We start from the raw sequence: 23,287 nt of genomic DNA on the forward strand, positions 1-23,287 counted from the left end.
ATTATGGAGCTCTCTAATTCAGTTGTTAGTAAAAATGCAATTGCAGAGCTCTTTAATTCAATTACAGAGCTCTGCAATTATACATATCTTTAATTCATTTTGTTTTACTAATAACAATTCAGTTGTAGAGCTCTCTAATTGTAATTGCTACTAGTAAGAATTGAATTGTAGAGCTCTCTAATTGAATTCTTACTAGTAAAAATGCAATTACGATGAGTAACGCTGGGTACAATTTAAGCTAAAACGGCTTGCCATAGACATACAATATTTTGCACAACTTCTAATTTCCTTAAATCTTTGCTACAGAGATGAAGAGAGTGCATGTTAGCATGATCACAGTGGGAAATACCCTAGGCTAAAATAAACCACAATTATTAACATCCAGCATATACAACATACCCTCTAATACTCACAGGTTGCTTTATTGCTGTAAATAACTATATTAGTGACTTTTTCATTGAACTCTGCTCACTGTGTTGGGCTTCTTCTAATCTCATTCACATATTCAAACATGGATCCAAAAATGTTAGTTAATCATTGGTTTATTTTATATAAATTCATCTTCCTTTTCACGGATCCTGTGATAAAGCAGTCTTCAAATACTACAGTGTCTGAACCACAAGCCCTCAGTTGCAGAAAATGCGAGTCGTTCATTAAATGCAGTGTAAAGTTTAATTGTGTTTTAAGAAATATTATTGTTTTAGTGAACTCAAATAAAATAATTTCAGAGTACTCATAACTATTGTTTTTTATAAACTTAAATTAATTGATGTAATCGGTTTCCTCAAATGAAATGAGTTAGCTTAACTTGTTGGGTATAACAGTGAAGATGTGACATTCAAACTCTTCTGTTTCTTTGGTTCAGACATTTGTACGTTTGTAAATAATGCATTATTCACTTCTGCACTTTTTTCCCCAGAAAATTGCATTGTGATGCTTAATTATTTAGTGATGTAATATTATAGTGTACTTTTCAGTAATACAGATAACTTAAATTAAAAAAAAATAGCTCTGCCATAGCATTTCACTGATCTTTCATTTATTATGATGTATTGTGTTCAAGAGATTATATATGCAGCTGTACTTTTTTAATGTACTCTAGGTGTTCATTTTGCAATGCACACAATATTAAAGTTCTCTTGATTTCAAAGTGTGTGTGTGTGTGTGTGTGTGTATGTATGTCTTAACATTTATATTGAATTATTTTTTGCACTTTTAATAGAATACTGAAAAAAACAGCTTTATAATAAACTAGTAGTGTAAAGCTAATATATTTCTAATCAGCTGAAATGCAATTGAAATGTTCTTAAAGCACATTAAAATGAAGCTTATATATATATTCTAACTATACGAAATATGAAAGTAAATTTACTGTAAAGAAATACACTTAAATTGCATTAAATGTCCTTGAAGTGGTTCCATTTTAGCACAATTTAATATATTCAAAAATATATTGCAAATAGCTTAAAATTGATCACCAAATGTAATTGAAGTTTTTTAAAATAACATATTTAATACGTACTTAGTATATTATAATTTAAATATATTAAGTATGTCCAAAAAAGCACAATTTAAATATAATTCCTTTTCACCTGGGGAGTGTCTATTTACACTGAGCAAATCGTCTTGTTGGCAAAGGCTATTTACAGCAATCCCATCTACCAAATCAAACGACAGAATGCCATAGAAAGTAAGTACACTCAATTTCGCTTTTGACGCAACCAACCCTAGATCGTATCAGCCTTTTCCCGATCCCATTCTTCTCCCTATTATCCCATCACATATACGTGTCAGCTCGGAGAGGCGTTCATGTCAATAAAAATGAAGACAATATTCAAAAAGTGTATTTAAGTATTTAATAGCCCTAAAATTGAAATTACGTTGATCAGGCTGGCATGTCAGCAGTGACACCATACCCATTTTGTAAATAGTATCAGCCACCATTCACACGAAGTATAAATATCATTCGAGTAACACTGTTTGCACTTTTTTTTGTTGTTGTTGCTATCACTCAGTGTAAATAGCATCAAATACTATTTGCACTTAGTAGGAATAACCTCCCCCATATGTATATTTATATAACATTTTCAAAAGGAAAGGTATATGGTATTGAAATGTGCTTGCTAGGTGCTCTTCATGTTTGTGGTTGCTAGGGTGTTCTGGGAGGTTGCTAGGTGGCTGCTTACAGGGCCAAAACAAACAAGTGTATGCAAGCCATAGATCAGAAGATGATTTCAGTTGATAAACACGTTTTCTTTAGAATTTTACAATTCAGATTTAGAAACCAAAGACTTTCTTGACACTGGTCAGTATCAGATTAGGACAATGCCAATCAAATAATATGAAGCTATAATATTTTCTTTCCACCCTCTTCTTATTTCCACCTATACAAGAGGGTGGAGTGTGGCGCTTTGGGGCTCAGCTGTGTCATTTTGAAGGGGCCCACAGCGTTTCGTAGACATACACACACACACGCACATGCAGGCCAACCAAAACACTTTTCGCTGGAAAATACAGTGCAGGACTGGTTTCGCTAGCATCACAGGAGCACATTTGATGTGGTTTTACTTGGATATCTCAGAAAATAAGGGACTCCTGCAAAACATTACTAATACTGACAGACAAATGGTTAAATAAAAACAGGATTGGATCTGCTGCTTTAAAGGCTCCTCTGCCTGTTTTTCCACCCTAGACATAGATCAACCAAGTGTGATTCCATTTCTAAATACCCACATCCACACAAACAAATTACCCAATATTATCCATACAAACAAATTAGTCATCTCCCATTTGAACTGGTATACAAGCTGTCAACTTTACTCCCATAATCTCTCCATGCCAGGGTACGCGAAAGGAAAGCTGCACGGTCTTGAAGTAGTTAGTCTTCCTTCATGAAATGAGGCATCATCTGCAACCAATAGAGACACTCTGGTTACGAAAGGAGAGCCTGTTTGACAGATGTCTCCTGCTCTACTGAAGTCCACTTCCTAGATGGCACCTCATGACTTATGTTTATGGTCAAGTTTGTTTACTGATTCAATGGAGTGCACACAGAACACATTAATGGAGCGTGGAACATGCCAAAAAGACCCGAATAATGTTTGTTTGCCTTTATGTCATACTTGTATTACAACATCTGATGCTCTAAAAGACGTTTGCAGGATTTTTCACTAGACTTATACCGATTCAGACTCTTCAGGCTTTAATGGATTATCATACTCAAGCTCTTTGTAGATTAACACCATCAAATGCAGAGTCAAATTCAAGTGTGACTCTAACTCCAACAACGCCCTGAGATGCAATCATGCACGCTTAACCCTGAAACCATACCGAGACGTTACACTGGAGCTCAACCCGCCCCCAAAATTTGGTGTCACTTTAAAGAAATCTGTTAAAGAAACTTCTTAGTGAATTACAAAGGTTTTATAGATGGTGATCTCTGCTTTGTTCTAGGAATGAGGACTTCCACCTGTTTCTGATGATGGGAGCTGGAGCCTGTCCCTTTTAAGAGCTTGATCCTTCTTGATCTCTTTGATGTAACTTGACCTAACAGTTCCAGTGAGAAGAATTTGATGATTTTGGATGGGCTCTTTTAACTAGCTGCGTAGGAGATATGAGAATTGAGCAAAATGAGTAGAGCCAAAGTAAGGATGGATAAAACTGGGTTAGAAAAGCTGTCGATGAAGTCAACATGAAACACCAGTTGCAGCTCACGTTACTTCTGTAATCTGACATGAAACAAGATATTCAATTGGAAAACAAAGTTTTGTTTTCATTGGGGATGGATTAGTTTGTGAAAAGTGGGCATTACATGCCAGAATGGTGCCAGGTGGTTAAAGTAAGGGCTTTTATATGTGGACTTTTAGTTTGTAGTGTTGTCTTCCTGTTTCCTGTTCAACTTTGTGATTTACTGATTGTTCTCATCTGTGTCTTGTTATCCTGATTGGTCCGTATGCATTTAAGCCATTGGCTGCATCTGAAATTACATTCTTCCCTACTATATAGTAGGTGAAAAAACAGCATGATGTGACAAAAGAAGTATGTGCTAATTCACAGTACTCATAAAAGAGTGGGCACAAAGTATGTGGATAACCTACTTACAGTGAGATTCTGAAGTGTGTATATGATGGGCACTTTAATATCCCATGAGGTCATGGGAGAGGATTTGTGAATGACTGTGAAGCGACCCTAGTAGGTCACGTGACAATAACAACAAGGTGGATGTATTGTAATATGTCTGGATTACTTTACTACACACATTCATACTATACAGTATAGAACATACTTTTTTAGCGGTCATGAAGTAAGTACCTATTCAAGAGAGTATGCGATTTTGTATGCAGCCATTGTGTTCCCAGTGTTCAGTGTCAGGTCTTGTCCTGGATGTTTCATTGCCTGTGTTCCTCTGTTTCCTGGTTCTTGTGTTTATTTTGTTATTATTGTTATTAAATAAATGTTTGTCTGCAGTTGGATCCTGCTCTCCCTCGTGTCTAAGGGCCTGTTTACATCTGGCATTAGGAGGCGTTTTGGTCGATCGGCTCACAAGTGGACGACGCTAAATACTGGTGTAAAAGGGGACTAATAGTTTTGAGCTCGTCCTCTTCCAGAGGTAGTCGAAAACACATGCGTTTGAATGGCCACAAAAGACTGACCTAATGATTAAACATCATGGGACATGCTCTAGCCAGACGGGATTTACATTTTGTCCTAAAGTCCTAAAGGCTCGTTCACACCAAGAACGATAACTATAAAGATAACTATTAGCGTCCACACCAGCGGACGATATCGTTCTGTTTATTCTAAGTGCATGTTTGTCTGTTGCTTTAAATGCTCAAGCAGGAAGGATTCTGATTGGCTGTCAGTGTTTTTATCGTTCATCAGCTGGATAAAATCGTTCTGAAAGTGATTCCAACAATATCGTTTCTCTGTGCCGTTATCGTTATAGCTGTGGTGTGAACTCTGCTATTCTTTAATACTGAGGTATAAACAGAGCCTGAGTTCACAAGACATTACAACAGCATCTTATCACTTGGGCATTACCCTCACAGGGGCATCTCTGTACCATAAGAACCCTGCTTAGTAGTTCCTTAAGGGTACATATTATTACTCTAAGGCAATAATACTAATTTTCAATATTTTAAGGGGTAGGTAAGGTACAACGTTGTGCCTTTTAAGAGCACTCCCCCAGTGACAAGCAGTCGGACCAGGTAAAATCTTTGCACACATTTATGTCCTCACAGTGCACCAATATAGGGTCAGAAAATATCTTTCTCCATTGATGGCACTGTGTAGAAATGTATTCGGATGATTTTTTTCACAAGCAACATTAACTCTCAGATATTTAATTTTATTATGTTTTACCACTGACTGATTGTTATATTTTTCCCGATGTTGCCATTGTCATGTCACAGCTCAGAACAGTCACTAATGAAGGTAAATGATCTTGTGGTGTCATCAACCCATTTTATTGGAAAAGCTAACTTGAAATTATTATTTGGGATAATGTGCATCAATGAATGGTGCATAAGACCAGGAAACAGGATCTTCACTTGCTTTCTCTCACACTCTTTGTGATGTTTGATTATAATTAACCTGAATGCTAAGCATGATGGTCATGCCAAGCAAGAGTTTAGTGAAACCTGTGGATGGCACGTGCAACTGATAGGAGATAACGAAAGCCTTTGACTTTGACAGTGGAGAAGGGTCAGGGAAAGGGGGATAGATAGGAACATGAAACAACTGCAATTGCGGCTCTTGGGTAACTTTCAATTATTCTTAGATTGACTCACTTGGACCAGCAGGAGAGACATCTTACTTCAGAAGTACAGCGATGAGTTACTGCAAAGATCTGTTCATTCCTGTGATGAGTAACTCCCACAGCAGTAACGTTATCCCCAATGTCGTGTCACCATGTGTGACGGGGCCCCCGGAGAAGGTGTAGCAGAAGGAAAGATCCATCTGTGAGTGATTTAATGACTACAGTTCCAGAGATGATGTGTAATAAAATGGGAGGTATGGGTCAAAGTGACTAGACTCAATCAGGGACAGACCCTTCTGAGTCCACCACATGCTCTAATCTCTACAAACATCTGTTTGAAGTTCCTCAATGAAAACCATCAGTCCTGCTGGATGACCACCTCATTCTTTTGCTATAGCTCATGAAGAACCGTGTGACGTGTGCTGGACATCCTCTTCATTTGTCCATACTTTCCCCACAACTGAATTTTTTAAGAGGATAGTTCACCCAAAAATGGAGATTGTGTCATGATTTACTCACCCTCCGTCTTTCCAAACCAACCTGAACTTCTTATGTGGAAGCCTGCGCTTCTCTCGCTTTTCATGCAATAGACCTTAGTCAGTTTAGACGGCATATTGAGTTTACACAGATAAAAACGAGGCTATGAGGGATGGACTTACAGTCTGTACAATCGCATACATTGTGTAAAAGATTCGCCTTCTCGATGACAACACGCACGTCATTAAACACGCCAAACAATGATTAGTCAAGAAGTCTGACATGTTTCTTGTCCACGACACCACAAGAATTTAGGAGTCACAATCTGACAGTTGTTATTGTAACATACAAAAGAGTAGTGTAGTCTGAACCCAGCATTAGCTTGCCTTATATTCTATACCCAGGTTTTCCAAGACTTTGGGAACCCTGGTTCTTCGATGAAAAAAAAAAAGTGGTTGTTGACGCGGTAAAATAACGCTTATTAAGCTAATAAGCTTACTTTAATATTTATTTTGTGTCCAATTTTTAATCAATTTAAATAATTTTTCAAATTTCTGTTAGTAATTACTCACCATCATGTCGTTCCAAACCTGTAAGACCTTAGTTCATCTTCGGATCACAAATGAAGATAGTTTTGATGAAATCCGAGAGGTTTCTGACCCTCCATAGACTGTAACATCATTGCAACCTTCAAGGCCAAGAAAGGTAGTAAAGACATTGTTAAAATAATTAATTTGATGGTTCAACCTTTATGTCATGAAGCGACAAGAATACTATTTTTGAGCAACCCCACCCCCCAAATAACGACTTTATTCAACCATTTCTTCCACGTCATTCTCCTATGCTGTTGACGTTTTCCTTGCCCAAATACTCTGGTCTTGACCACTTGAGAGCGAGTGCACGCAACAGAAAGTAAGTGCGCAAGACTGTCCCATGTCTTAAAAATGCCAAAGTGCAGTGCCCTTAATGCACACTGGACCCACACCATCTCAAATACCGCATCGGAGCAGTATTCGAGGCTAAGCGTATCCCATCATGCATTATGTTTGGGATTTCATGTGCCCCGGAATCGTGAGATGTCGTGGAAAACATTCCACTGTAATTTAAATTAATAGATACCGGTACATATAATTTGGTACTGGTAGTAAAAACATACAGTGTTGCACTTTTTATTGGTGCAAATATGAGTATGGAATGTGTAGAACATTTGCCTATTTTGTACAACATTTGCAACAGTTTCATCACTTATAGAAGCACCACCATTTTAAATTTGTGTCTTCTGTTAGCGACAACTGAACAGACATGTAGAAGTTTATTTTAAAATGCAAAGTATTGAAAATATAATAAATAAAAGCTCACTGCTGGGGGGTTGAAGTCGTTTGCAAGCACACAGTAAAACGACCAGGGGGGTTAAAGGGTGCCTCTAACCCCCTCTGTAAAAACTTGAATTTTTTGCAAGACTATAAGTGTGTCCCATCGAGTAATCAAAAGTTCTACACACACTTGCAGTCTTTACGTAAACAGTGCAGCGCTTCATGGTTCTATGCCAGAACGCTGCCTCGCTATTGGCCGACGCTGGTCGTGTGACGCTGACGCAGAAACTAGCCAATAATGAGCCGTTGTTCTGTGTTTATCTCCGTGTTGACTAAAATAAATAAATTTCCTTGCATCACTCTTTCTTTTACGACATACGCCAGCAAAACGTAACAATCTCAGCATGATTTAATATGTACTGCTAAATGGGCAATATTACACTACTATTGGTTTACTATTATTAAATTGACAGCATTTTCTGTTGTGAAAAAAAAATGGACACTTAAAAATACACATGAAAATGTATTGTAAAAATTTATTATTGTGGCATCTGCAAGCAAGTTTTATATATATTATATAAATAAAATTACCAGCACTAGAGGGTTAAAAAAAATGTTTATATATAAATATATATAAACAGGTAATTTTTGTGCTGGTAATTTTTTATTTAAATTAAATTAATGTTCTATATTTTAGTTCGATAATGTTTATTATTTAACATTTTGTATTTTTAGGGGATTTTATACCACTAAATTATATTTACGCTGTATTTATAATCCATTTATTCACTTGTTGAGCATAGATCTGAAAATTTAATTTCCAACTTAAACTGACTTAAATCGTGAATGCTTTAAGCACAGACTTAAGTTTGATCTCTTTTCAAAGACCACACTTGGCAGATTATTGCTGAAGTGAAAAAAAGTTCAACTTAAAAAAAAGTTACAGAATTTTAGTTTATTGTTGTGATTTTTTTTATATATATATTAAATTATATTTTAAAAAAAACATGTTTTACTCATAAATAAATATATTAATCTAAACAATTTGTGTTCAAAATCTTCGAATCATGTCCATGACTTTTTTTTTCACATAGCAAGAGCCAAAACCTTAACCAAGTTTCCTACCTTTCAGATGAAGAAAAAAAGTACTTTTTTTCGATCAAAAGTGACTGAAGAGCACCAGAGACACTTAGGCTAATTGGTGTGGCAGTACTAGACGCTGTATGAAGTCATTTCTCAAGGTCCCTCAGGTGTCCTCCTAATCACAGGTGTAGACAGGATCTATTAGCATTTTACAATCACATGTCCAAATATTATAAAATGTACAAATATGTTCTTTTGGGAGCCATGGTTAGACGAACTATGGGGGCTTGAGTGTTTAATGGTTTGCGTCTGAATAGCGGGTGACTGGACTATTCTCCAAGTGTTTAGCATCTGAACAAAAGAAGACTGGCGGCAAGTGACGGAATGAATCGACGCCGATGGGCGAGTTCCCCCGTTTCCACGGCACTGCATGGATAAAAGTGAAAGCACTGCTCTGAAACAACAGGCTTGTGTAAAGTTAAGTGTCGCGTTAACACCAGCCACTTGACACCCTTTAATCCCACCGCGTGCTCAATGGCCGAAGCAGGAGTTCAGCGAACCCCATTACACCAACGCCATGCGCGAAACACTTAATGAAGACATTGCAAAGGAGAGAGAAAGGTCTCGAATTTAAACAAGCAAAGATGGATGGATACAGCAGGACGTTTTGAGCTGTGGTAACGAAAAGTGTGAGTTTGTTATTTGTTTGACTGACACCGTCAAAATTATACCAGTATAAAATAATGAAACATTTAATTTGCCCACAAAAAGGAGAGTTAGGTGCGAGGTACCCATCCGACTCCAAATATACAGCAGAGGGAAAGTCTGAAGGGTCTCCATGAGGGTGGAGGAGTGATGACGCGGACTCCTTTGATCTTCAGAGGCCCTCGTCAACAGACTCCAGTTGATAAAAAAGGCGCGGAATCTCTTATATTGCACTGACAAAAATACCCGCACAACTTAGACAAGTTTTCGTTCCCATTATGAAAGTAAAAAAGTTTGTTCTCACAGGACTACAGACTATAGGTAGCTGGACCTGTAATAGACACACACTAAAAAAAAAAAAAAAAAAAAAAAAAAACCTTTGTTGTTTCAACCCATGTTTGGGTCAAATAGGCTATGAAGAAAACCAACCGTTGGGTTTACAAATTTAACTGAAACATTAAACTGTTTCGCTCAAATATACAAAGTTGGTTTAAAAATTAAACTAAAGCGTTTAAACCAACAGTGGACTTGATCATATTGTTTATTTTTTGGGGTCAAATATGGACAACACCGTTGGGTTTACAATTCTATTTTTGTTTTAAACCAACAGTTCGATTTGTCCAAATTTGACCCAAACATGGGTTGAAACAACACAGCATTTTTAGAGTGCATATTTTTAGTACATTGTATTTAAAGCTACATTTAGTCACCAAATAATAGCCTACATTGTAAAATTTAAATTATATGCTAAATAAACTACAAAATTTATAACACCAATAATAAAGTAGCCTATCCACCGCTGATTGTAAATTCTCACGCTATTTGTTATACATTTACTATATTTATATAGATTTTTTTCCCCAATCCACAAGAGCCAAGTGTCAGAAAAGTCTTATTCTCACTCTATAAATTCGCGTGGATTAGCAAACAGGCATTTCAATGCCAATAAAAAACGACCACATCAAGAAAAATATTGCAGATCAAAAGAACCAAAACTATGAGCATTTTTTTTCAATAAATGAAAAGGACAGAAATGAGTGCCACTGGATCACGCCCCTCCACAGCGATTGGTTCACGGGAAAAAGAGAAGGGTTAAAACCCAGAGCGGGTTAAACACACACAGGTATTGAACAGAGGAGCGCGCAACAGTCAGAGGAGTGTTCGTGTCAGTGGAGGAAAGTGTATAAAGTATCTAAAAGAACAACAAGAAAAGCTTTAAAGGACCTCCAAGTTTTGCACTGAGAAAGCTCACCTGTTCCACACCTTTGGGCTTTGTGTAACTGTGTGTGTGTGTGTGTGTAACTGCTAGTGCAGATTTCCAGTAGCACCTCAGGATTTCTTCTGAGCGCGCGATGAAGTGCAGGGCGTCGCAGAGGAGCGTGCGGGTGATGAGCGTCGTTCATTGGGCTGTGATGCTGGGATTGATCCAGTGCGGCGCGCTCGGCGCGCGGAGGTTCCGCGGAGGTCGAAACCCGCAGCCACGACGCGTGCTCCCCTCCGCGCAGTCCCGCGACCGCGCCGAAACCACCGAGAGCTTCTCACTGGATTTCACAGCCGTGGAAGAAAACATGGACAACTTCATGACTCAGGTGAAGAACCTCGCGCAGTCTCTGTACCCGTGCTCGGCGCAGAAGCTCGACTACGACATGAAGTTACATTTCCTGGAGAATACATCAGTCACCTGTAACGACGGGACCCCAGCAGGGTAAGAAAACACGTCGGTTACGATAATAAACGTTAGCTTACACAACAGTGGGATGCTTATATTGGACAGTATTTGGGCATCACAGGCGCGTGCGGCATCATCTAGGCGCGCGCGCGCCGACTCACGCCAAATAATCTCGACCGTTATTGTTGCGAGCTTACAGTAAAACTGACTGAGCCATCACTGTCAGAACTTATACAGTATAAGTTCCTTTCATCGTCAGAAGAGGCATATTATTTTTAATGAAATGTTAATTGGGGAACCAAAAATCATTTTTCTATGGCATAGCTGGAACCTTTTTCCCCACCTTGTTACAATAATTTCTGTCATTGCTTCCTGATTTTAGTTGGAGTTTAAACTCCAAGCGCTTAAGACTTTTGCATCTCATTGCTTTATGGCGGCAAATAAAATGAATGAATTAAGATATAAATGACTTGCTATTGAGCTGTGTTCTCTACAGTCTAAGCATCTCCTAACATGAGAGACAGTGACCTGACAGTTAGGTAAAATCAGGTTTTAAAGCAATAATACTAAACCAAACATACAAATGTAAGGTGTTGTCAGAGCAAGGTTGAGATAGCGAGAGAATCACCTGGAGTAAACAGTAATACAGTGACAGGTGGGCGGGGCTTGAGGACAGTAAGGGAAATACCTGCTCTAATGTGATGCGTTGGTCAAGTGTGTCTAACATCTGCTTGTGAGATGATTTTCAACTGAGTGACATTAAAACGCCTGATTTAATCTCTCCAACTGGCTGTTGTGCACCTGCCACTGCTGATCATTCAGAATTTATATCGATTTTATTTTTGTTACAATCAGAGAAAAAGCTGTCTGTGTCTCTGCAAACATCAGAACAAGTCCAAAAGCACCAGGAGGAGCATGTGTTCCCCAGAGAAATGGCCAATCATTGAGGGGTTTTCCAATGACCAATTCACATTCCTCCCCCCCCAACCCCCAAGTGTTGAAGCGAAGAGTGTTTTACTGTTGACCCCGCTCTAGTAGCCTATACCTGGAGACTGAAACTCAATTCAAGACACTGAGGTCAAAACAGCACAAGCTACTTGGCTAAAATGCCCAATTACTATGATGCATATATAATTCTAATGAAAGCTAATAAAAGCATATATGCTTGATTGTCATGTTTTGTGATATTGAGACCGTATATTACTTTAGTTTAGACTCTACAAAATGACTGCCATATGCATTATTTACAATATCATTGTAAATGTCATAATTGATTACATTGTAAAAAAAAATATTGCCTTAAATTAAGTACAATCAACTTGGATGTTTAAGTCATATCAACTTAAATTACATTAAACTGACTTAAAAATGAGTGAATTGAATCTTGTAAATCTTGTAAAAAAAGATGAAAATTGCTTAACTTATTTTGAGTTAAAGCGATGTAAAAAAAAAACATATGTTGTCACAACTTATTGATCATATTATTTTTTGTACAGTGCCATGTGCATTATTTACCATATGAATAATTGATTAGGCACCAGACGCTACCTGAGCCTCTGCCGTCTTACACTTAAATCTTAAGCACTGAATCTAGACTCTTGTAAAAAGTAAAAGTGGGGACAGATGTTCAGAATTGAGCCAGCTTGCGTGTAAGTACTCTTTTCTTGACGATATCATGCGTAGGCTGATGTTGACAGTGCTAAATAATCTATAACAACAACAGTGATATCTATAAATAATCAATCTTGTACCGGTTTATTTATCCTGCACATCTTGTGAAGAAAGCCTTCATTAAACATGATCTTTTTGACTCTTGCTATACAGTGAACACACTCTCATGATCCTTTATATAAAACTTTGATATGCCTTATATTCATGCAACTCTGCTGCTATTATGATCGTTACTTTCAAAAACTCTTTATATGAAGCAGATTAAGCATATTTCATGCATATCACGTTTATGCACATCACAGTGTTTCGGAGTTAAAGAATATTACCAGGGAAATGGATTTTCATATTCGCCGCCTTTTGTAATTGACAATATTTATTATGGTACATGCAAAGTATCTTTAAGATGTGAATATCTGGATATATTGAGTAGCAAATAGGCATTAACTGTTCATTTGTTTATGACTTCTTGCAAAATCCTGATGTTAGGAATCATATAATCACTTGAGAGGTTCTGTGAAACTCAATATCACAGAAAAGCTTGTAGGATCAGGATTATCCTAATTTTCCAGCGTTTATAGGAACCTTTACTGAATGTCCGCGTTAAGTTTATGAGCGCTTGCCGCCTGAGCTTTATAAGCTGCAATGCAATGAAACATAAATCATTAGCGTGTAAGTAGTGGTGAGGTGGGTAATAGTGAGAAATGTACACCGTATGCCAAAAATGCGGTCACCAGTGGCATAAATTGGATGCAAATTAAAGCTGTCTTTAATTATGTTAGACTGATGCCCCTCAAAGCAACGAGCGGAGCCACTACTGTAACTGTTCTCACACAAGCAGCAAGCGGCTGAAATATGAGTTAATGCAATATCTGAACGCCCTCTTGTGGATACGGTGGACATCACCTCTCAGTCCATCATCCGTTGTGGAAAAAGAAGTCGAAATAATATACTTTAAAACAATATTTTAAGTGCCAACTAAATGCAATGTTTTCAGACACTTGGCCTAATTGCATATTTATTGCAATTAAATGAAAATGTAGTTTTATTATAGTTTCAAATGGATTTTTTACGTTTTGTGTGACCCACTTAAGTACATCTTTATGTGTAATTTCATAATTCTGTTGAAATATGGTTTAGCTGTACTGTTGAATGTACTGTCTGTCAAGCATTTATGGTACACTAAAACATACTTTAATGCCATTTCTATTGAAACTGTGTGTCATGTTTACATATTTTTGTAATTAATACACGTTGTAATTTAGTATAAATTAAATATTGTATCTTTAAATGTAATATCCAATTAGACACTACAGTTCAAATTGAAATCAAGGACTTTGCACATGGTTTAGTATGTTAGTCAACGCATCAAATTAAGTGTAGGCTACTACTTTAAAACACAACAAAAGATTATTAAAACATAAAGAAATTAAAATGTACTTTAAGGTAAAATTTGTAATTTGACATTTCATGGTTCACTTTTTATACAATTCAAGTACAATTAAAATTGTATTATCTGCAAATGGATAAAAAAAAATATATACTTTTAAGATCTGAAGTACACTTCAAGTACATGCACGTTCAATTAATCACACTTTGTGAGACTTTCATTCTGCTTTATATCCATTCATTGTATTTTTTTAGGATTAGACTCATATTTTGTTGACATAATGCTGACACCTGCTGACAATAACTGCGTATATCTTGAGAAACTGTTCAAGTCAGACCTATAAACTGAATTGTTACTTGAATTGATGTATGTAAGAGCTGATGGCAGTGCTTTGCACACATAGCCTGTAAGTATATGTGTAATGGCTGTCTGCTTTACTGTAGGTACTACTTGAAGGAGTCCAAAGGAAGCAGAAGGTGGTTAATATTTCTGGAGGGTAAGTGTGATGCTTTCAGTCATCAGAAGAATCTCTTCACCGACCGCTGTGTGCGCATGTGATGCTGAACGTGTGTGACATGCGTCTCTGTGCAGGAGGCTGGTACTGCTTCAACAAGGAGAACTGTGACAGCAGATACGAGACCATGAGGAGGCTCATGAGCTCCTCCAAATGGCCACAAACCAAGACAGGTTAGAAATGCCAACAGTCTGTCAACAGTGGTTTCATTGCTTATAGTATCAGTATTCACACCAAAAGACTTTAGCTATACAGAAATGCAATATGGCGGAATAAGCCCCGTCTACTAAATAAAAGGGCCAATCACCAGTTGGTAATGTCATTGCATCACTGCGGCTGCCTTTGATTTGGATGATCAAGACAAAATTGATGAGACCGTTGTTGTCAAATTTCATTGTCGATTTCAAATATGAAATTTAATCGTAAGGTTTGTGTGGAAGAGCTTTGGAAAATGTGATGTTTCCGCATTCAAAGAGATATTTGAAGGTGTACTCGCATGACTGAAATAGCTGAGGTGTTTCAAAGATGGCCGCCGAGTGAAATGACTTTCCTTAAATGGACTTTGTTGGAACTCAGGCCAAATTCTCGGCACGATAAACACACATAAACTAGATTTCAAAACCATTATAGAAAGAACATTCTCATTTCTGTTATTTTGCATTATTTCATAGTTCTATATGTCTTTGTTTTAACTTCAGGCACAGGAATACTGTCTTCACTTCCAGAGGAAAACCCACACTGGTGGAATGCCAACATGGTGTGAGTATCTCTCTGTCAATACTCGTGTAAATAATACTCTTTTTCTTCGCTTGAGATGAAACGGGGTGGTTTTCATGACGGTTACGTTGGCACAAATTTGGACCTGAAGTCTTTGTGTTTATCACGTTTCAGGTTCATCCCATACTGCTCAAGTGATGTATGGAGTGGGGCCACACCAAAAACTGATCAAAGTAAGATTCAAAATATATATAAAAGATTATATATTGTGTACTATGTTATATAGTATGGTCCAAATGGCAGTTAAACTACATTGAAAAGATTATTGTACTTTAACCTGGAAAAAAAGAGTGCAAGAGAACTGTAGTGAAAAATGATGTACTAAATATAATAGGAATGCCAAATATAAGATGTTCACTAGTGGTCCCAGACTTATGGATACAATGCCGTTCAAAAGTTTGGAATAATATAAATAGAAATAGAAAATAGTTATTTTAAATTATAATAATATTCTATGTGAATATGTTAAAATGTAATGTATTGCTGTAATCAAAGCTGAATTTTCAGCATCATTACTCCAGTCTTCAGTGTCACATGATCCTTCAGAAATCAGTATAATATGATGATGCATTTGAAGAAACATTTCTGATTATTATCATTATGTTGAAAACAGCTTCATATTTCGCTGGGAACCAAGATTCTTTGATGAATAGAAAAGTTCAAAAGAACACAGAAATCTATTTGTAACATTATATATGTCTTTAATGTCACTTTTGATCAATGTAATGCATCTTTGCTGATTCTGAATAAATGTTCAATATTAATATCTTGAATGAGACACTTGTATAGCGCTTTCATATGTACTACTGTACACCCAAAGCACTTTACAATCATAATTTGTAATTCTTAATGACCCAAAACTGTTGGTTTGCATATGCCAGTGCCAATATATTACCACTTTATACCATCGCTGTAGTAGTACAGTAGGATGCTATAGTTTTCATGTAGTGGCCATCTAACAACTAGACCTGATCTTTTTTATAGCTGTTATAAGCTAGTTAGCACTGGCCGTTCATTAATGGGTTGTTTATTGTGTACAGATGACTATGCGTTCATGGGTTCACTGATCATAAAGGAAGTGGTGAAGGACCTGCTCACCAAGGGTCTGGACAATGCCAAGATACTGCTGTTAGCGGGAAGCAGGTGAGTCCACAATACAGACCATCGTTTCTGACTCTGAGGTCTGTGACTGATGTTGACTAAGTGTGTGTGTCGTGTGCACAGCGCGGGCGGCACTGGGGTGTTGCTGAACGTGGACGCAGTATCTGAGCTCCTGGAGGAGTTGGGTCACACAAACATCCAGGTCAGGGGTCTGGCTGATTCGGGCTGGTTCTTGGACAACAAACAATACCGCTGCACTGACTGTGTGGACACCATCAACTGTGCACCCACAGAGGTCATCAAGAGAGGAATCAAGTAAGAATATTACGCTTGTCATTAAAGGTAGGGTAGGCGGAGACGCTAAGTTAGCTTTGAAAGCATTAGATCCCATTGTCTCTTCAGAGCGTCTCCAATGTCAAAGCCCATGGGGCAATGCAGCGCCAGGCGCGACGTGAGTGTTATTTGCTAGTTTCAGCCCGACGCGTTTTTCATTTTTACGTCCTGGTCTGAAAACGAGGTGTGTTCAAGCGCATTGATGGCACTTTGCTATTTTGAGGCAACTGAAATAGACTGCGCCATTGACCAACATAAACTTGGTCTAAAGTCAATGGCACAATATTTTATTTTTGTTATTTAAAGAGCGCGTTAGTAATATGAGCCTTTAGGCGGGTCCACAACGTGCATACACTCTGCTTAACAGCAGCACACAAACATGCCAAATATTACAACTAAAAGGATAAGAATGTAAAAGATTATTGTTGTGTACATAAAGATATGGTGGATTCCGGCTTGTCCCGTAGATGGTCTCCTTGCTCGCTTTGACCTCACACATACACACACACACAGCTTTAACCTCGCGCACGAGTAGATCCGTTTGCGCTCTGGAGAAGCGTTCGGTCTTTCCACTATCAAATTCCTCCATGTAAATAGTGAATCCGCCATGGCGCGAGCACAACTGGCTTTAAAAGGGAATGGGAGATGGGTTTATTGCACGTTACACCCAAAACAGACCCATCACTCATTAAGAGAATAGCTACAAGCCTTTTAGAGCATGCGTCGGGGGCGCTGACCATTTTTCCCGTCGTTAAACTAGAAAAAGTGGATTCGGACACGTCCTAAGTGCACTTGCGCCGTACGCTTTATACCATGTGCTTAGATGCTTAACATAGGGCCCATGAGAGCAGAGGCTGCAAAGTGTCACGAGACGAGAGACTACGTTAAATTACCTCATGTCTGAAAGCACGTAACATTACAATAATAATGAACGTAAACAACTTACAGAGCTCTTACTTGTGCCACCTGACTGCTGCAGATTAATTTCAGCATTGACAGTGTTGACATAAAAACGGATAAATCCGAGTTCCAGGTAGAACGTCATGGGTTGCCATCTCTTAATTATGGTAGTTATGTCGTGAATGCAGTATAAAATATGGCTGCTGTTTGTTTGTGTTGCTCTGTGACTGACGTCTGTCTACAACTCTGCATTGAGTTTTTCAACCAGTAACAAAAAGTTTGAACAAACCTTAAGAACGGTTACATTGTAGAGTTTTTGCTATCTGTGTCCATTGATTTTAACTGTGATGGGCTGTTGCAAGTGACTAAATGAAGTCCATTGAGAATTTCAGAGAGGTGGGTCACATCGTTCCTGCAGAAATACGATGTGCTGTATTTACATTTGATTTTTAAAGAGGACTCGACTCGTTCCACACCTTCAGAACAGACCATGCACATTTCATGTCTTTGTACCACTATTGTATCACTAAAAGTGGATAAATCTCTGAAATGAAATAAAAAATATTTTGATACCATCCCAACTTCTTGTGAGAAGTGATCAAACTAAAGTCCTGTTCACATTCAATTCAATCACATTCAAGAATTCAATCTTTCCGCAAATTGCGGAAAGAAATGGCATTGGGCTGAATGAAAATACTTATGAATAAAAGCCTGAAATAGAGCACTATACAAGGCCATTGCTGCACAGTTTTCAGTTTCGGACACTCGCTTTTCACGGCGAAGAAAGTAAAATAGTATTTACATGTTTTCAAGCAGGCATTCAGACAGCTGAGCTGTTTATCACACAACACAGGATACAACTGCATGCAAATGTTTGTATCGTCTGAACAGACAATTTACCAGCCGTTCATTCAAGTTCAAATGTTCATCACACCAAATATTGGTAAATATAAAGTCATGAACTTCTTGTCGACAGATACTGGGGTGGTGTTGTACCGGAGCGATGCCGACAGGCTTATGAAGGAAAAGAATGGAACTGCTTCTTTGGGTATAAAGTTTATCCTACCATTAAACGTGAGTACAGGGACCATCCACTAGTTCTTTACGGACACCATTGAGTTTGGTTGCTTTGTTTAACCCAGTGTGATGTTTCTTTATTACAGGTCCAGTGTTTATAGTGCAGTGGCTGTTTGATGAAGCCCAGCTAACGGTGGACAACATTCATCTGACGGGTCAGCCCGTTCAAGAGGGCCAGTGGCGTTATATCCAGAATCTGGGGACGGAGCTGAGGAACACTCTGAAGGACGTCCCGTAAGTATGACCGGCCCTTCAGAGACTCAACTTTGAATGAGCATTCATGCGGTCTTCACAATATCACTTTTTCGCTGTTTCTGATGATCTGCTTTTCCCCTGCAGTGCCATGTTTGCTCCAGCTTGCCTTTCGCACGAATTCATAACAAGAAAGTAAGTGATCTCTTTGATTTTGTGCATCTCTACTTGTAGATTAAGTGTGCTGTCAGTTCAGGAGTAGATTTGCACTTTTCAAATTAAATAAAGTGCAATTAATACACTTTACCTGACGTTCTACTGTGTTTAGGATAAAACCTTTGATAAAACATCCCGCCCAAGGCATACGCAAAATAAAGAGGTGAGGTCTAGTTGAAGCGGGGGGCGCTTGTCTGAAGTATAAAATCATTGGTTACCCGTAAGCCAATCACATAACGAAACCATCGAGTGAAATACCGGAGTGAACATGGCTGACCGAGTTTTGCTGCCTCCTTAACCTGATCCTCCATGAGTGCAACCAAGGGGACACAATTACAACTATGGCCTCCCCAGTTTCTCACTGACGATCGGTAATATTTGATAAATAAAAAATTTACCAAAACCTGTCGGGAGTAGGGCCACTACATCACCTCCATTCAAAATGTTTACAAAACACTCTTCTTGTTCGGGCTTCAGTTTGGAAATGCCGGGAATATTCTCCACAACAGTGCGAATTGCATCCCGTGTCTCCATATCAGCGGTCGTTTTCCCCAATCTTAAACTCGGCGCTTAGCGTCTACGTCACGGCTCTCAGCCCGCCCTCTGTTCGTTGATTGGCCGGCTGTTTTCAGGCCGGAGGAAAACTGAGAGACATGTCGATGTCTCAGACTGAGTACAGAAGCGAACTGAAATAGAGCGGAAGTACGAAGTCTGACGTAGTCAGGCTACGCCGTTTCCAGGAAACATGACGTTCAACCCGGAAACCGTAGCAAAACGTTGCACACCGTTTTGAACTTGAACGTGCCCCAGGTTTTATAGAAACTGAAACAAAAACAGACTTCTCAGACAGAGGGTGAAAACAGGTGCTGCAACAATGTAAATCGACATTAATCGAAAAATTTGTTTTTGAACATTAAATGATGTAAACATATTCTAGCAAGCCCATGAACCTGTAAATAAGCATAATAGGGGCCTTTAAATATATATATATTTTTTTTAAAAGGATATACCTGGTAAATAGTAGGGTGAAAAGTCATTGAATCATATTTGAAGTGTTATTTTTCCCACTAGTCAAATGAACGGGACACTCATTGAGTAGTTCTGCCCTCTTGTGTTTGTTGTAGTTTCTGGACCGACGTTCAAGTCAAGGGCACGTCTTTACCCAGAGCGCTCCACTGCTGGGATCGCAGTCTACAGGACAACAGCAGAAATAACAAATCCCCTCCCAAAGGCTGTCCCATGCACTTGATTGACAGCTGTCCATGGCCTCACTGCAACCCGACGTGCCCAACAATCCGAGACCAGTCGACGGGACAGGAGATGAACGTTATCCAGTTCCTCATGCACATGGGCTTCGACGTGCAGAAGATGGCCCACCAGCAGGGCATGGACCCGAGTAAACTACTGGGCATGCTCAGCAGCGGCAGCTAAATGCTAAAAGGACTCGCTCCTTTCCCATCAGTCCGTTTGATACCTCCAAGCCCTTCACCCACCTCAGCTTTGACCTCAGGCTGAGCCTTGCCTTTAGTCGGGGCTCTGTGCCAAATTTCTATGGGCTTCCATCTCCAGATCCCCTCATTAATGATCCGTTTAAAAGTCCAGCGTATGCATTTCCAATGCAAATTGTCCTCACTGAGCAGCTTTGGAGACGGTGGAGATGCCCAAAACAGAGATTTGGAACGGAGCCCTTGTCAGATCCACCTCAGTTAAACCATGGGCTGCTGACTGTTCAAAACCTTCCCAACACAGTACGGGTTAAAGTACTGAGGAAAACCATGCAAACCGGGACAAGGTACACCTGCATCTCTGCTCTTAATTTATCTTTTGGTTATTAAAGTATCACGAATGTAATCCAGTTTTACGGATCTTCAGCTGTGTTGTTTGCTTTGTGGTTTTTATCTTATTTCCTTTTTGTTACCAATATATTTAGCCACAGTTTATTAGAGTTTTATATGTCCATTCAGAGAGAGTGTTACGGATGTATTATCGAATATAGAGTTTATAATCTGTAACGCAGATTATATGAAGTACATGTAAAATATATATGGATCTACTCAAGACTATAAAGAATCGTATAAACGGGAACTTTGGGACAGACAGACACACACGTGTGTGGAAAGCACTGGATCACCTACTCTAAACCCACCTACTCTAAACCCAACATCATTCTTGGGGTACGGCTAAGTTATTTTCAAATATAATATGACTTGATTATAATAATATTTAAAGGAATAGTCAGTCCTTTAATAATAATAATAATTCTGTTATCTTTAACTAACTCCCATGCCATTCCAAACATGGATTTTCTTCCGTAGAAAACAACTGGAGAACTTTCAAAGAATGTTCAAGCTTCTGTTTCTCAATATCATCAAAGTGTTTGGTCATCTATACTGCCAAAAGCCAAAAAGGATGTAAGAACACAATAAAAGTATCATAGTAGTCATACACTATATCCCAAAATCCATTCAACAGTACCAAGAACAATAGCTATAAAGATAACTATACCGATACAGTCGGGTTTCAGAAGTAAAAACTCCATTCAATTTCTCCATAGGGAAATGGATTTTTAACGATAACTTATAAACCTTTAAAGACAGCCCTACTTTGAGCGGAGAGGTTGTTAATCCATGTTATTTTGGGTTTTTATTTAGAAGCCATTAGACCACGATATTTCAACTTAGTTTTAAAATAATCGTGTTTAACCCTCTGCTGGTGTTCGGTCATTTTAGAGCGAAAAAACATTTCTTCGAAATTAAAAAAAACGCTACTTCATCGGAATGGTAAAAAATAATTGTAACCTTTGCGGCAGTCACTAATGTGACTTAATTTGAAAAAGTTAAATGATTGTTAAAAAAAAAAAAGCCACACTTGTGGTGTTCGCGGTCAAAAATGACTGCTATGGGAAATGAATGGGAAATAGGCAAAAATACAGAGAATTATTTGTGTACAATCTACATATCAGCCACGATGCACAGCAATGAAGGGGCGACACCAACATATCAAGAGTGCAAAATAGACACAAAATAGTTCTTTCCCACACTAAAGGCATTAAGTCCACAGTCTTGTACCTTTTGTCATTTCGTCCAATTTTCAAAATACTGTCTTAACATCGAAGTTTGTAATGTTATGATTCACCTCATAGCTTGGTGCATGGCTTATAACAGTTAAACAAAGACTTTTTTTTAAAATCCCTATGGGAAAATGAATGGAAAAAAATCTTCCAGAACCAGCGATAAGTCTTTATCGTTATAGTTATAGTCCTTGATATGAATGGGCATTTATTCCCATTTTGCCGTAGCTATCAAATCTCACTTGTGGCCAAAATAACACCGCAAACAATGCCCTTTGGCATGAGTGACGTCAAACCTTTTACATGAACACAAGTGTGAAAGACGTGGCAATACGGAGCATGGCATGGACAATAGGGAAGTAGTCATATAGGGAAGTAGGCAACTTTGTTGCCTTTTTGGAGACTTTTGGGCAGTATAAATCCACTTGTGTTTGTATGTAAAACAGAAGGTTGTACATTGTTCAAAATGATTCATGAGGGTGAGAATTTGTATTTTTGGGAGAACTATTTCTCTATGGAACAAAATGCATACATCCTCACAAATCCTGGATGAAATGTAAATTTCCCGCAAACAGATCCTCGTTTTCATAGTCACATTTTAGACACACAATGTCCTGAATGTGACCCTGCTCAGGTTGGTCTCCAAACCTTTTTGGTGTACCTTCAGTTTAACTTGTTCACATTGTATTAAAAGGGGGGTTTCGCTCAGTTCACTCATCTTCTTCAACTCTTGGGACATCTTTTTCTTAGTATCTTATCGGTAAAATAAGCAAAATGACACTGTTCGGGTGCAATTCCCCTTCATGTAACAAACCACCGTTGTGCTGACATGACAGTAAGATGATGGTTGATCACACTTTTATCAATGCAAATTCTCACTCAATTGGGAGAGATGCTATGTATCTATGTATAGGTTTTATTAACAGCTGACTCTTGTCAAATGAAGACATTCTAGACTGTTAAAATATTTAATAGAAAATTACTTTTTAATATAATTTTTATGTAGCGGTCTTATGGGGAAAAAAATAAATAAAACTAAATAAA

The 23,287-nt window shown here is 38.3% G+C and overlaps 1 protein-coding gene across 1 annotated transcript; it reads left to right on the top strand.

The window, feature by feature from the left end:
* The first annotated feature begins 10,505 nt into the window (after positions 1-10,505).
* On the top strand, positions 10,506-21,028 carry notum1a (notum, palmitoleoyl-protein carboxylesterase a). The gene is made up of 11 exons (XM_056261952.1): positions 10,506-11,041; positions 14,507-14,559; positions 14,655-14,750; positions 15,276-15,336; positions 15,469-15,527; positions 16,395-16,497; positions 16,579-16,770; positions 18,665-18,762; positions 18,852-18,999; positions 19,105-19,152; positions 20,298-21,028. Exons 1-11 carry the CDS (start codon positions 10,689-10,691, stop codon positions 20,602-20,604), a joined length of 1,518 nt encoding a protein of 505 aa, XP_056117927.1. The 5' UTR covers positions 10,506-10,688; the 3' UTR covers positions 20,605-21,028.
* The last annotated feature ends 2,259 nt before the right edge of the window (positions 21,029-23,287 follow it).

Source organism: Rhinichthys klamathensis, unplaced genomic scaffold, assembly GCF_029890125.1.
Source record: "Rhinichthys klamathensis goyatoka isolate OS25496 unplaced genomic scaffold, OSU_Roscu_1.1 h1tg000189l_1, whole genome shotgun sequence".
Lineage (NCBI taxonomy): Eukaryota > Metazoa > Chordata > Actinopteri > Cypriniformes > Leuciscidae > Rhinichthys > Rhinichthys klamathensis.